The 14,633-nt window shown below is 45.4% G+C and overlaps 1 protein-coding gene across 2 annotated transcripts in view; it reads left to right on the plus strand.

Moving 5' to 3' along the window:
• Positions 1–14,633, plus strand: part of ascc3 (activating signal cointegrator 1 complex subunit 3) — a 140,509-nt gene that overhangs the window by 77,661 nt on the left and 48,215 nt on the right. For both annotated transcript variants that reach the window (XM_036943401.1, XM_036943397.1), the window contains exon 16: positions 13,161–13,352. In XM_036943401.1, coding sequence (XP_036799296.1) covers positions 13,161–13,352 — 192 coding nt within the window. The remainder of the gene's footprint in view (positions 1–13,160; positions 13,353–14,633) is intronic.

A 14,633-nucleotide genomic window follows, 5' to 3' on the forward strand; every position in this document is an offset into this window, starting at 1 on the left:
TGATTAAAGCTGGTTGTTCCATTGTTTGTACAGTATATGATTAAAGCTCGTTGTTCCATGGTTCATACAGATTAAAGCTTGTTGTTCCGTGGTTTATACAGATTAAAGCTGGTTGTTCCATGGTTCATACAGATTAAAGCTCGTTGTTCCGTGGTTTATACAGATTAAAGCTGGTTGTTCCATGGTTTATACAGTATATGATTAAAACTTGTTGTTCCATGGTTTATACAGATTAAAACGGGTTGTTCCATTGTTTATACAGGTTAAAGTTGTTTGTTCCATGGTTTATACAGATTAAAACTGGTTGTTCCATGGTTTATACAGGTTAAAGCTGGTTGTTCCATGGTTTATACAGGTTAAAGCTTGTTGTTCCATGGTTTATACAGATTAAAGCTCGTTGTTCCATGGTTTATACATTATATGATTAAAGTTGTTTGTTCCATGGTTTATACAGATTAAAACTGGTTGTTCCATGGTTTATACAGGTTAAAGCTGGTTGTTCCATGGTTTATACAGGTTAAAGCTTGTTGTTCCATGGTTTATACAGATTAAAGCTCGTTGTTCCATGGTTTATACAGCATATGATTAAAGCTGGTTGTTCCATGGTTTATACAGTATTTGATTAAAGCTGGTTGTTCCATGGTTTATACAGTATATGATTAAAGCTGTTTGTTCCATGGTTTATACAGCATGTGATTAAAGCTGGTTGTTCCATGGTTTATACAGTATATGATTAAAGCTGGTTGTTCCATGGTTTATACAGATTAAAGCTGGTTGTTCCATGGTTTATACAGATTAAAGCTGGTTGTTCCATGGTTTATACAGATTAAAGCTGGTTGTTCCATGGTTTATGCAGTATATGATTAAAGCTCGTTGTTCCATGGTTTATACAGTATATGATTAAAGCTGGTTGTTCCATGGTTTATACAGGTTAAAGCTGTTTGTTCCATGGTTTATACAGATTAAAGCTATTTGTTCCATGGTTTATACAGGTTAAAGCTGTTTGTTCCATGGTTTATACCGATTTAAGCTGGTTGTTCCATGGTTTATACAGATGAAAGCTGGTTGTTCCATGGTTTATACAGATTAAAGCTGGTTGTTCCATGGTTTATATAGATTAAAGCTGGTTGTTCCATGGTTTATACAGATTAAAGCTGGTTGTTCCATGGTTTATACAGGTTAAAGCTATTTGTTCCATGGTTTATACAGATTAAAGCTGGTTGTTCCATGGTTTATACAGGTTAAAGCTGTTTGTTCCATGGTTTATACAGATTAAATCTGGTTGTTCCATGGTGTATACAGCATATGATTAAAGCTGGTTGTTCCATGGTTTATACAGTATATGATTAAAGCTGGTTGTTCCATGGTTTATACAGTATATGATTAAAGCTGGTTGTTCCATGGTGTATACAGCATATGATTAAAGCTGGTTGTTCCATGGTTTATACAGTATATGATTAAAGCTGGTTGTTCCATGGTTTATACAGATTAAAGCTGGTTGTTCCATGGTTTATACAGATTAAAGCTCGTTGTTCCGTGGTTTATACAGATTAAAGCTGGTTGTTCCATGGTTTATACAGTATATGATTAAAACTTGTTGTTCCATGGTTTATACAGATTATAACTGGTTGTTCCATGCTTTATACACGTTAAAGCTGGTTGTTCCATGGTTTATACATTTTAAAGCTGGTTGTTTCATGGTTTATACAGATTAAAACGGGTTGTTCCATTGTTTATACAGATTAAAGCTGGTTGTTTCATGGTTTATACAGATTAAAACGGGTTGTTCCATTGTTTATACAGATTAAAGCTGTTTGTTCCATGGTTTATACAGATTAAAACTGTTTGTTCCATGGTTTATACAGATTAAAGCTGGTTGTTCCATGGTTTTTACAGATTAAAACTGGTTGTTCCATGGTTTATACAGGTTAAAGCTGGTTGTTCCATGGTTTATACAGATTAAAGCTTGTTGTTCCATGGTTTATACAGATTAATGCTCGTTGTTCTATGGTTTATGCATTATATGATTAAAGCTGGTTGTTCCATGGTTTATACAGCATATGATTAAAGCTGGTTGTTCCATGGTTTATACAGTATTTGATTAAAGCTGGTTGTTCCATGGTTAATACAGTATATGATTAAAGCTGTTTGTTCCATGGTTTATACAGCATGTGATTAAAGCTGGTTGTTCCATGGTTTATACAGTATATGATTAAAGCTTGTTGTTCCATGGTTTATTCAGATTAAAGCTGGTTGTTCCATGGTTTATACAGTATTTGATTAAAGCTGGTTGTTCCATGGTTTATACAGTATATGATTAAAGCTGTTTGTTCCATGGTTTATACAGCATGTGATTAAAGCTGGTTGTTCCATGGTTTATACGGTATATGATTAAAGATGGTTGTTCCATGGTTTATACAGATTAAAGCTGGTTGTTCCATGGTTTATACAGATTAAAACTGGTTGTTCCATGGTTTATACAGTATATGATTAAAGCTCGTTGTTCCATGGTTTATACAGATTAAAGCTGGTTGTTCCATGGTTTATACAGATTAAAACTGGTTGTTCCATGGTTTATACAGTATATGATTAAAGCTCGTTGTTCCATGGTTTATACAGATTAAAACTGGTTGTTCCATGGTTTATACAGGTTAAAGCTGGTTGTTCCATGGTTTATACAGATTAAAGCTGGTTGTTCCATGGTTTATACAGGTTAAAGCTTGTTGTTCCATGGTTTATACAGATTATAACTGGTTGTTCCATGGTTTATACAGATTAAAGCTTGTTGTTCCATGGTTTATACAGATTAAAGCTGGTTGTTCCATGGTTTATACAGATTAAAGCTATGCGTAATAAATGGATTGCATATAGATGTACTTATGCTATGTCAACAAACGCTATAGTCTTCTAATTGTTAAAGTATTTACAAATGCCTTATTAAGACGTTAATAAGCAGAACATAAAATTAAGTGTTAGCAAAGGACCTCCAGAGTAGTAGTTGAGCTCTCTCCTCCATTGTCCTGCTGTCCTCGTGTCTGTCTCTTTGTCCGTGCCCCTGTCAGTCTTGTATTAGTGGGGAAGGGAGCACGAGGTTGATTCCACTCTAAGCCCACACAGAGATAATGCATGACTTATTTGTGCTGGGAATTTGCCCACATTAATATTTATAGGTGATTTTTAATCTCCCGTATGCATATGTAGTGCAGTATACAGCACCTCTAAGGTCAGTTATATAATTTGGCATTATTTATCCTCCCTTTTAAAAGTCAAAAGTGATTCCAGTATATTTTCTCTCTCATAATGTTCATTAATTGACGGGGGTTGAAGAGGCTGTCAATCTAGCTTGGATATCTTAATGCAGCCACTAGAATAAAGAGTACTGCTGGAATAATGGTTATTTATTGAGCTAGTTCATCATGTCTATGCAAATCATGTCTATCAGAGTGAAAGAGTCAACGTTTCTCATTAAGTGGAACATTTGAATGGTCAGACCATCTGTTGGCCTGTCCATACTACTTTTGATAAGGGTTCTCTCGCATGTGTGTGCACATGTAATATGTGTGTGTGTGTGTGTGTGTGGTGTCAGTGTACGAGTGCATGGTGAGTATGCCTGTGTGAGAACTCCACCCATACTGAGGAGCCCACTAGCGTGTCCTCTCCAGTTTGATGGGTCCTCTCTGTGAGAAGAAAGGTGCTCTGTCACAGCGACCCAGCACCAGAGAACAGTACAGTGGCTCAGCTGTGGGGATGAAGAGCCACCTAGTGGCCAGGTTAGGGTACAGCAGGATAGGACAGCTCTCCTCCGCACCTCTTTTGGGTTGAGTCCCAAATGGCACCCTATTCCCTATATAGTGTATTACTTTTGAGCCCAGTGAACCCAGATTGAGCTGTTTTAGAGTCATGGCCATGAGTCCATCGTGGCTTTTGAGCCAGCTGTTCTAGTCAGTGAAGTGGTGTCTACACCAGTATGTATGTCTATTGTAGGTCTATTGTATGGTGCTGAGAGCCAGTTTGAGTCAGAATAGCTGTAGACAGGGTGGTTTACTGCTTGTTTTAGTTTGAGATGTTGACTTGTATCGAAGGCCAACCTCATTTAGTGGGGTTGGTGCTGATGATCTAGTGTAGACTGCAGACAGGAAATAGGCATTTCCAATGGATGGATGGATGGATGCCCATTGATGTGGATGAAAGGATGATGACTGTCTCTCTCCTTCTCTCTTATCCAGCCCTCTCTCTTCCTCTCCCCCTCATCTTGTTTTTTTTTATCTCTCACTCTCTCTGGAGTCTAGGGGGGGTGTGGCGGTGGTGAAGTGTATCTTTCATCTTCTGCACTGTACTGTATCTTTGATGGGGTTTCATGTCCTGTTGCGTTGACAGGGTGTCTGTCGGAGGGAAGCGTTTAGCTCTGTAGACGTTCAGACGCGGCGGAGACGCTAGGCCACCTGGGACTCCACGCCGCCCGCCTGCCGATACACAAGACCTCAACGCGCTCATTAATGTCTATATTTGCCTTCGTTTGGGGCTATTTTTACACCGCGATGATCTTATGAACATGTCTGAGTTGCCGTGACGATCTGTCACTACTGTACGCCCAAGCTGATAGCGCAGACTAAAGAGTGATAAACTGCAATGAGACAGAAACACACTCAGAGAAAACACACGCACACACAGTCGGATACAGGTAACACACTCAAACACTGACAACCACAAGATGACTGGATGTGTAATACAGTGCTGTAGATACAGTGCCTTGCGAAAGTATTCTGCCCCCTTGAACTTTGCGAACTTTTGCCACATTTCAGGCTTCAAACATAAAGATATAAAACTGTATTATTTGTGAAGAATCAACAACAAGTGGGACACAATCATGAAGTGGAACGACATTTATTGGATATTTCAAACTTTTTTAACAAATCAAAAACTGAAAAATTGGGCGTGCAAAATTATTCAGCCCCCTTAAGTTAATACTTTGTAGCGCCACCTTTTGCTGCGATTACAGCTGTAAGTCGCTTGGGGTATGTCTCTATCAGTTTTGCACATCGAGAGACTGAACATTTTTCCCATTCCTCCTTGCAAAACAGCTCAAGCTCAGTGAGGTTGGATGGAGAGCATTTGTGAACAGCAGTTTTCAGTTCTTTCCACAGATTCTCGATTGGATTCAGGTCTGGACTTTGACTTGGCCATTCTAACACCTGGATATGTTTATTTTTGAACCATTCCATTGTAGATTTTGCTTTATGTTTTGGATCATTGTCTTGTTGGAAGACAAATCTCCGTCCCAGTCTCAGGTCTTGTTCAGACTCCATCAGGTTTTCTTCCAGAATGGTCCTGTATTTGGCTCCATCCATCTTCCCATCAATTTTAACCATCTTCCCTGTCCCTGCTGAAGAAAAGCAGGCCCAAACCATGATGCTGCCACCACCATGTTTGACAGTGGGGATGGTGTGTTCAGCTGTGCTGCTTTTACGCCAGACATAACGTTTTGCATTGATGCCAAAAAGTTCAATTTTGGTTTCATCTGACCAGAGCACCTTCTTCCACATGTTTGGTGTGTCTCCCAGGTGGCTTGTGGCAAACTTTAAACAACACTTTTTATGGATATCTTTAAGAAATGGCTTTCTTCTTGCCACTCTTCCATAAAGGCCAGATTTGTGCAATATACGACTGATTGTTGTCCTATGGACAGAGTCTCCCACCTCAGCTGTAGATCTCTGCAGTTCATCCAGAGTGATCATGGGCCTCTTGGCTGCATCTCTGATCAGTCTTCTCCTTGTATGAGCTGAAAGTTTAGAGGGACGGCCAGGTCTTGGTAGATTTGCAGTGGTCTGATACTCCTTCCATTTCAATATTATCGCTTGCACAGTGCTCCTTTGGATGTTTAAAGCTTGGGAAATCTTTTTGTATCCAAATCCGGCTTTAAACTTCTTCACAACAGTATCTCGGACCTGCCTGGTGTGTTCCTTGTTCTTCATGATGCTCTCTGCGCTTTTAACGGACCTCTGAGACTATCACAGTGCAGGTGCATTTATACGGAGACTTGATTACACACAGGTGGATTGTATTTATCATCATTAGTAATTTAGGTCAACATTGGATCATTCAGAGATCCTCACTGAACTTCTGGAGAGAGTTTGCTGCACTGAAAGTAAAGGGGCTGAATAATTTTGCACGCCCAATTTTTCAGTTTTTGATTTGTTAAAAAAGTTTGAAATATCCAATAAATGTCGTTCCACTTCATGATTGTGTCCCACTTGTTGTTGATTCTTCACAAAAAAATACAGTTTTATATCTTTATGTTTGAAGCCTGAAATGTGGCAAAAGGTTGCAAAGTTCAAGGGGGCCGAATACTTTCGCAAGGCACTGTAAATAGACAGACGGGTGAAAGAAAAGTACTGCAAAGGAAAATACACATTTTAGTGTAAAAGCTCATTTGCAGTCTGGTAGCCTGAGGGACCGGTCTAACATGTAACCGTGGTCATGCATACCAACCCACTCTCTCTCATCGTCCTGTTTAATTGCTACATCATCAGGTTGTAAAAGGCTGAGTTGAGTGTGTGGTTCCGCTGTGCCTCCCACCGTGTCCCTCTGAGAAAACAAAGAACTGCTGTCACACACTGGCTGCTTGGCTTTCATCTCTCTCTCTCTCTCTCACTCACTCTCTCACTCACTCACTCACTCACTCACTCACTCACTCACTCACTCACTCACTCACTCACTCACTCACTCACTCATACGCATGTAAACACATAACACACTGTAAACACATGCCACATGCACACACACACCCCTCCACCCCATACATCGACCTACATACTGTTAATACTGTACTGGATGTACTGTACCCAGCAGAAATGTTTTGGTCAGACACACAAATGGAGAGAAAGAGCAAGAACGATAGGGGGGAAAAAGTGCGGGGGGTAAAGAGTAGAGTGTGAGTAGGTGGCAGCTCCTCTTCCCACTCAGTCTGTCAGCTCCTCCGCCCACTCAGTCTGTCAGCTCCTCCGCCCACTCAGTCTGTCAGCTCCTCCGCCCACTCAGTCTGTCAGCTCCTCCGCCCACTCAGTCTGTCAGCTCCTCCGCCCACTCAGTCTGTCAGCTCCTCCGCCCGCTCAGTCTGTCAGCTCCTCCGCCCGCTCAGTCTGTCAGCTCCTCCGCCCGCTCAGTCTGTCAGCTCCTCCGCCCGCTCAGTCTGTCAGCTCCTCCGCCCGCTCAGTCTGTCAGCTCCTCCGCCCACTCAGTCTGTCAGCTCCTCCGCCCACTCAGTCTGTCAGCTCCTCCGCCCACTCAGTCTGTCAGCTCCTCCGCCCACTCAGTCTGTCAGCTCCTCCGCCCGCTCAGTCTGTCAGCTCCTCCGCCCGCTCAGTCTGTCAGCTCCTCCCCCGCTCAGTCTGTCAGCTCCTCCGCCCGCTCAGTCTGTCAGCTCCTCCGCCCGCTCAGTCTGTCAGCTCCTCCGCCCGCTCAGTCTGTCAGCTCCTCCGCCCGCTCAGTCTGTCAGCTCCTCCGCCCGCTCAGTCTGTCAGCTCCTCCGCCCGCTCAGTCTGTCAGCTCCTCCGCCCGCTCAGTCTGTCAGCTCCTCCGCCCGCTCAGTCTGTCAGCTCCTCCGCCCGCTCAGTCTGTCAGCTCCTCCGCCCGCTCAGTCTGTCAGCTCCTCCGCCCGCTCAGTCTGTCAGCTCCTCCGCCCGCTCAGTCTGTCAGCTCCTCCGCCCGCTCAGTCTGTCAGCTCCTCCGCCCGCTCAGTCTGTCAGCTCCTCCGCCCGCTCAGTCCGTCCGCTCCTCCGCCCACTCAGTCCGTCAGCTCCTCCGCTCCTCCGCCCACTCAGTCCGTCAGCTCCTCCGCTCCTCCGCCCACACTTTCAGCTCATCCAGTGTTAAAGTAAGTGGCCAAACATTATGACTATCAAGGGCTGGCCAAATTAAATCTACAATTAACCATCCTGTCTGTCACAATCTAGCTAAGTAAATGAACACTTCATTGCTGAGTTGTGCTCGTGGGTATTACTGTTGGCCGGTGGTGGAGGGAGCTAGTTATGTAGATCTGAATAACAGAAGAGCTGGCAGTATTACAGAGAATGGAGTGATGGTAGTACTGCCTAGTGCATCAGTATAGAGTAGAGAGCTACAGGACAGTCCAATGGAGTCAGGGCTATGTGCTGTATGTTTGTACAGGGACATTGCATACTAATTGTTGATGTTGCTTTTATATCACTTGCACAGGCAGTTGACTTTTAGCTAGTTGTATTGTGTGTGGAGTTTGATGTCAGTTTTACCGAGCCCTAACATGATATACAACCGGTGTCATATTGACACCGTCTGGTTCATTCACATCAATGGCTGTGCTTAACGGTGTGTGTCTAGTTGGAGCCGTGGTAGTGGTGTGTGTGTGTCTAGTTGGAGCCGTGGTAGTGGTGTGTGTGTCTAGTTGGAGCCGTGGTAGTGGTGTGTGTGTGTGTGTCTAGTTGGAGCCGTGGTGGTGGTGTGTGTGTCTAGTTGGAGCCGTGGTAGTGGTGTGTGTGTGTGTGTCTAGTTGGAGCCGTGGTGGTGGTGTGTGTGTCTAGTTGGAGCCGTGGTAGTGGTGTGTGTGTGTGTCTAGTGTGTGTGTGTCTGTGTGTGTCTCTAGTTAGAGCCATGTGTGTGTCTAGTTGGAGCTGTGTGTGTCTAGTTGGAGCCATGGTAGTGGTGTGTGTGTATGTGTGTGTGTGTGTGTGTGTGTGTGTGTGTGTGTGTGTGTGTGTGTGTGTGTGTGTGTGTGTGTGTGTGTGTGTGTGTGTGTGTGTGTGGTGTGTGTGTGTGGTGTGTGTGTGTGTGTGTGTGTCGAGTTGGAGCCGTGGTAGTGGTGTGTGTGTGTGTGTCTAGTTGGAGTAGTGGTAGTGGTGTGTGTGTCTAGTTGGAGCCGTGGTGGTGGTGTGTCTAGTTGGAGCCGTGGTGGTGGTGTGTCTAGTTGGAGCCGTGGTGGTGTGTGCGTGTGTGTCTAGTTGGAGCCGTGGTGGTGTGTGTGTGTCTAGTTGGAGCCGTGGTGGTGTGTGCGTGTGTGTCTAGTTGGAGCCGTGGTGGTGTGTGTGTGTGTGTGTCTAGTTGGAGCCGTGGTGGTGGTGTGTCTAGTTGGAGCCGTGGTGGTGTGTGCGTGTCTAGTTGTAGCCGTGGTGGTGTGTGCGTGTGTGTCTAGTTGGAGCCGTGGTGGTGTGTGTGTGTGTGTGTCTAGTTGGAGCCGTGGTGGTGGTGTGTCTAGTTGGAGCCGTGGTGGTGGTGTGTCTAGTTGGAGCCGTGGTGGTGGTGTGTGTGTGTGTGTGTCTAGTTGGAGCCGTGGTGGTGGTGTGTGTGTGTCTAGTTGGAGCCGTGGTGGTGTGTGTGTGTCTAGTTGGAGCCGTGGTGGTGGTGTGTGTTTGTGTGTCTAGTTGGAGAAGTGGTGTCTGTCTGTCTGTCTGTCTGTCTGTCTGTCTGTCGCCATGGTAGTGGTCTGTCTGTCTGGTTGGAGCCATGGTAGTGGTCTGTCTGTCTGGTTGGAGCCATGGTAGTGGTCTGTCTGTCTGGTTGGAGCCATGGTAGTGGTCTGTCTGTCTGGTTGGAGCCATGGTAGTGGTCTGTCTGTCTGGTTGGAGCCATGGTAGTGGTCTGTCTGTCTGTCTGTCTGTCTGGAGCCATGGTAGTTGTCTGTCTGGAGCCATGGTAGTGGTCTGTCTGTCTGGTTGGAGCCATGGTAGTGGTCTGTCTGTCTGGTTGGAGCCATGGTAGTGGTCTGTCTGTCTGGTTGGAGCCATGGTAGTGGTCTGTCTGTCTGGTTGGAGCCAGGGTAGTGGTCTGTCTGTCTGTCTGTCTGCCTGGTTGGAGCCATGGTAGTGGTCTGTCTGGTTAGAGCCATGGTAGTGGTCTGTCTGTCTGTCTGTCTGGTTGGAGCCATGGTAGTGGTCTGTCTGGTTGGAGCCATGGTAGTGGTCTGTCTGTCTGTCTGTCTGGTTGGAGCCATGGTAGTGGTCTGTCTGGTTGGAGCCATGGTAGTGGTCTGTCTGTCTGTCTGTCTGGTTGGAGCCATGGTAGTTGTCTGTCTGTCTGTCTGTCTGTCTGTCTGTCTGTCTGTCTGTCTGTCTGTCTGTCTCGCCGTGGTAGTGGTGTGTGTGTCTGGTTGGAGCCGTGGTGTGTGTGTCTGGTTGGAGCCGTGGTAGTGGTGTGTGTGTCTGGTTGGAGCCGTGGTAGTGGTGTGTGTGTCTGGTTGGAGCCGTGGTGTGTGTGTGTGTCTGGATGGAGCCGTGCTTACTTTTGGAACTCTATCTTTCTCTCTCTCTCAAACTCACACACACATACACTTAGGTACACACATCTAATACCGGGTCGGGCCACCCTTTAGCTCCAGAACAGCCTGAATTATTTAGAGCATGGAAACATTGCCTAATTGGTATCAAGAGACCTAACGTGTGCCAGGAAAACATTCGCCACACCTTTACGCCACCACCACCACCAGCCTGTACCGTTGACAGGATGGGGACATGGAGTCATGCTGCTAACACCAAATCCTGACACTGCCATCAGCATGACGCAACAGGAACTGGGATTTGTCAGACAAGGAAATGTTTTTCCACTTCTCAATTGTCCATTGTTGGTGCCCACTGGAGCCACTTCTTCTTGTTTTTAGCTGATAGGAGTGGAACCTGGTGTGGTCGTCTGCTGCAATAGCCAATCCGTGACCAGGACTGACAAGTTGTGTGTTCCGAGATGCTGTTCTGCATACCACTGTTGTAATGCACAGATATTTGCCTGTTTGTGGCCTGCCTGTTAGCTTGCACGATTCTTGCCGTTCTCCTTTGACCTCACGTCAACGAGCTGTGTTCACCCACAGGACTGCCTTCCTGCGTGAAAAGCCCAGGAGGCCGGCCGTTTCTGAGATACTGGAAGCTGCACGCCTGGCACCGACTATCATACCGCGCTCAAAGTCGCTGAGGTCACTAGTTTTGCCCATTCTAAAGTTCAATTGAACAGTAACTGAATGCCTCCTTTTTTTATTTCACCTTTATTTAACCAGGTAGGCCAGTTGAGAACAAGTATGCCTGCATTATATCGCAGGCCAAGGCCACTTGACTCACTGTCTGTAGGAGCGAACCATTTTCGCGAACGGGGTTGGTGTACATAATAAACTGACCAGATAGTGTAATACCCCTATACTACATTAGCATACATGATGTTTATTGAAAGACATTCTCCACAGGGATACTTTCTTAGACACACACTGTTGTGAGGGTCTAGTAGGTAAGGTGGTTGAGGAACATGAATGGAGAACTCGTTCAGATAAGCAGTGTATTCATCGTCTGTAAATAATAGTTTGAAGAAAAGCCTTGTTTGTGAAGAGCCACTTGTTAAAGACGTCCTTCAGCCATTTTTGAACTTGTACTGTTGAAAAGCGATATCCTAAGGACACACACTAAAGAGTAAAAAATATATACATGTTTTGAGCACAAATGTGTTTTTTAGGCACAACTGCAAAGTCCAAGGAGTAGGGCATTCAAGGAGTTTAATGGGAATCTGTGATGTCATCGGCCTCCCCCTTGCTTGAGGAACAATAGAGGGGCACTAGAGAACAAAAGAAGGCCAACCCCCGCACTTATCATGACGTACCTGGACCACCTATTGAGATGCGCCTTTTGTTAAGTAAATCAGGTGTTCAGGAAACACAGTTGGTATTTAAATTAGAGTGGGAGTCAATGTGCAATTTGGCCCATGTACTGTAGACACAGAAACACTTTCTCTCCCTCAACCACACACACACACACACACACACACACACAGACACACACACACACACACACACACACACACACACACACACACACACACACACACACACACACACACACACACACACACACACACACACACACACACACACACACACACACACACACACACACACACACTCAGACAGATGCTAGCTATAATGGGCTTTTTCCTCTGTGCTCTCTCTCTGACCTCCATTTAGTTGTCCAGTGAGAGATAAAGCTGTCTGATGAGCAGGCCATTATTACTGCCTGGCCAGGTCACCACCTCACCTCTCTGCCTGTCAACACACACACATCTCAATCAGCTGTGTGTGTGTGTGAATGTGTGTGTGTATGTGCTGCATATGTCTATACTTGAAACAAGGGTAAAAAAAAAAAATGTAGTTGCCTTCAGTTAAATTACTGATCCTTAAACTAACAGTGAAGCCGCTATTAAAACTGAAATAAAACCTCAACTTAGGGTTGCAGTGTTTTATCAGGTACTAAAGGACACTGACTGATACTGGCCCAGCAGGATCAATACAACAGCTGTTTTATAGATCTGTCTGAACGACTCTACAGATGTGTGATTATTGGGTAGTAGTCTGGACACCTTGATGGTGCCCTCTAGCATCTGCAGTGGGGAGTTAGGTCTGAGTAAGGACACAGACATAAAGCTTGGAGGTCGTCAGCAATGCCAAAGTACTTAAAGCAATACTCCCTCTCCATCCTTCTCCCTCTCTTCTACATACCCAGGCTGTGCTGATTGGTTCTCTCTTTCCTTCCCTCCTGATTGTGTTCTCTCTCTCCTTCCCTCCCACATCTGACTGTTCCCTCACTCTCCTTCCCTCCCACCTCTGACTGTTCCCTCTCACCTCTGACTGTTCCCTCTCTCTCCTTCCCTCCTGATTGTGTTCTCTCTCTCCTTCCCTCCCACCTCTGACTGTTCCCTCTCTCTCCTTCCCCCCTGATTGTGTTCTCTCTCTCCTTCCCTCCCACCTCTGACTGTTCCTTCTCTCTCCTTCCCTCCTGATTGTGTTCTCTCTCTCCTTCCCTCCCACCTCTGACTGTTCCCTCTCTCTCTTTCCCTCCTGATTGTGTTCTCTCTCTCCTTCTCTCCCACCTCTGACTGTTCCCTCCCTCTCTCTCCTTCCCTCCTGATTGTGTTCTCTCGATCCTTCTCTCCCACCTCTGACTGTTCCCTCTCTCTCCTTCCCTCCTGATTGTGTTCTCTCTCTCCTTCTCTCCCACCTCTGACTGTTCCCTCCCTCTCTCTCTTTCCCTCCTGATTGTGTTCTCTCGATCCTTCCCTCCCACCTCTGACTGTTCCCTCCCTCTCTCTCTTTCCCTCCTGATTGTGTTCTCTCTCTCCTTCCCTCCCACCTCTGACTGTTCCCTCTCTTTCCTTCTCTCCCCCAGATCCAGCGTTCCAGGAACAAGCAGATGAAGGAGATGTTCCCAGATGGTTTTGGGATCCACCACGCTGGGATGCTGCGTGCTGACCGTAGCCTGATGGAGAGCATGTTCTCCAGGGGTTACCTCAAGGTTCTGTGCTGTACTGCCACACTGGCCTGGGGAGTCAACCTGCCTGCACACGCTGTCATCATCAAGGTCGGTTTGTGCGCGCGCGTGCGTTTCAGGTCCCGCTAGTCGTATGAACAGGATACACATGGTATACACTGTCCAACAAAATGCTTACTGGCATTGGGTGAGTGTGCTTGTGGTAGTTTGTTAGTTTGTATGTGCGAGGGAGTTTTTCGGTCTGATTAGAAGTAGGGTTACAAAGGGTCTGAAATTTTCCATGGGAAGTCAAGCCCGGGAATTTGGGGAATTTTGCTTAAATTCATCAAAGAACTTAGCTTATGATAATGAACCTTTTTTTGTGGGATACACACAAGACAATTCTAGGTCTTGTGGCATATTTTGGTTAAACGATCCCCAATTCAATGGAATTGCAACCCTCTTCATGCACAGTGCATTCTTCCATCACATGTGCAGTAGAGTTCAACTGATTAATTGGAATGGCCGATTAATTAGGGCCGATTTCATAACAAACGGTTATCGGCATTTTTGGCCGATTACATTGCACTCCACGAGGAGACTGCGTCAGGAAGTTGAAGCTTGGTCGCTAATGAGTCTTCCAAATGGACAATGACCCCAAGCATACTTCCAAAGTTGTGGCAAAATGGCTTAAGGACAACAAAGTCAAGGTATTGGAGTGGCCATCACAAAGCCCTGACCTCAATCCCATAGAGAATTTGTGGGCAGAACTGAAAAAGCATGTGCGAACAAGGTGGCCAAACCTGACTGTTACACCAGCTCTGTCAGGAGGAATGGGCCAAAATTCACCCAACTTATTGTGGGAAGCTTGTGGAAGGCAACCTGAAATGTTTGACCCAAGTTAAACAATTTAAAGGCAATGCATACCGAATACTAATTGAGCGTATGTAAACTTCTGACCCACTGGGAATGTGATGAAAGCTGAAATAAATATTTCTCTCTACTATTATTCTGACATTTCACATTCTTAAAATAAAGTGGTGATCCTAACTGACCTAAAACAGGGAATATTTACTAGGATTAAATGTCAGGAATTGTGAAAAACTGAGTTGAATGTTTTTTGGCTAAGGTGTATGTAAACTTCCGACTTCAACTCTATGGGGCGGCAGGGTAGCCTAGTGGTTAGAGTGTTGGACTAGTAACCGGAAGGTTGCGAGTTCAAACCCCCGAGCTGACAAGGTACAAATCTGTCGTTCTGCCCCTGAACAGGCAGTTAACCCACTGTTCCCAGGCCGTCATTGAAAATAAGAATTTGTTCTTAACTGACTTGCCTGGTTAAATAAAGGTAAAATAAAAAAATAAATAAATGTGAAGGGTCATCTAGTTATAGCA

Source organism: Oncorhynchus mykiss, chromosome 2 (assembly GCF_013265735.2).
Source record: "Oncorhynchus mykiss isolate Arlee chromosome 2, USDA_OmykA_1.1, whole genome shotgun sequence".
Classification (NCBI taxonomy): domain Eukaryota; kingdom Metazoa; phylum Chordata; class Actinopteri; order Salmoniformes; family Salmonidae; genus Oncorhynchus; species Oncorhynchus mykiss.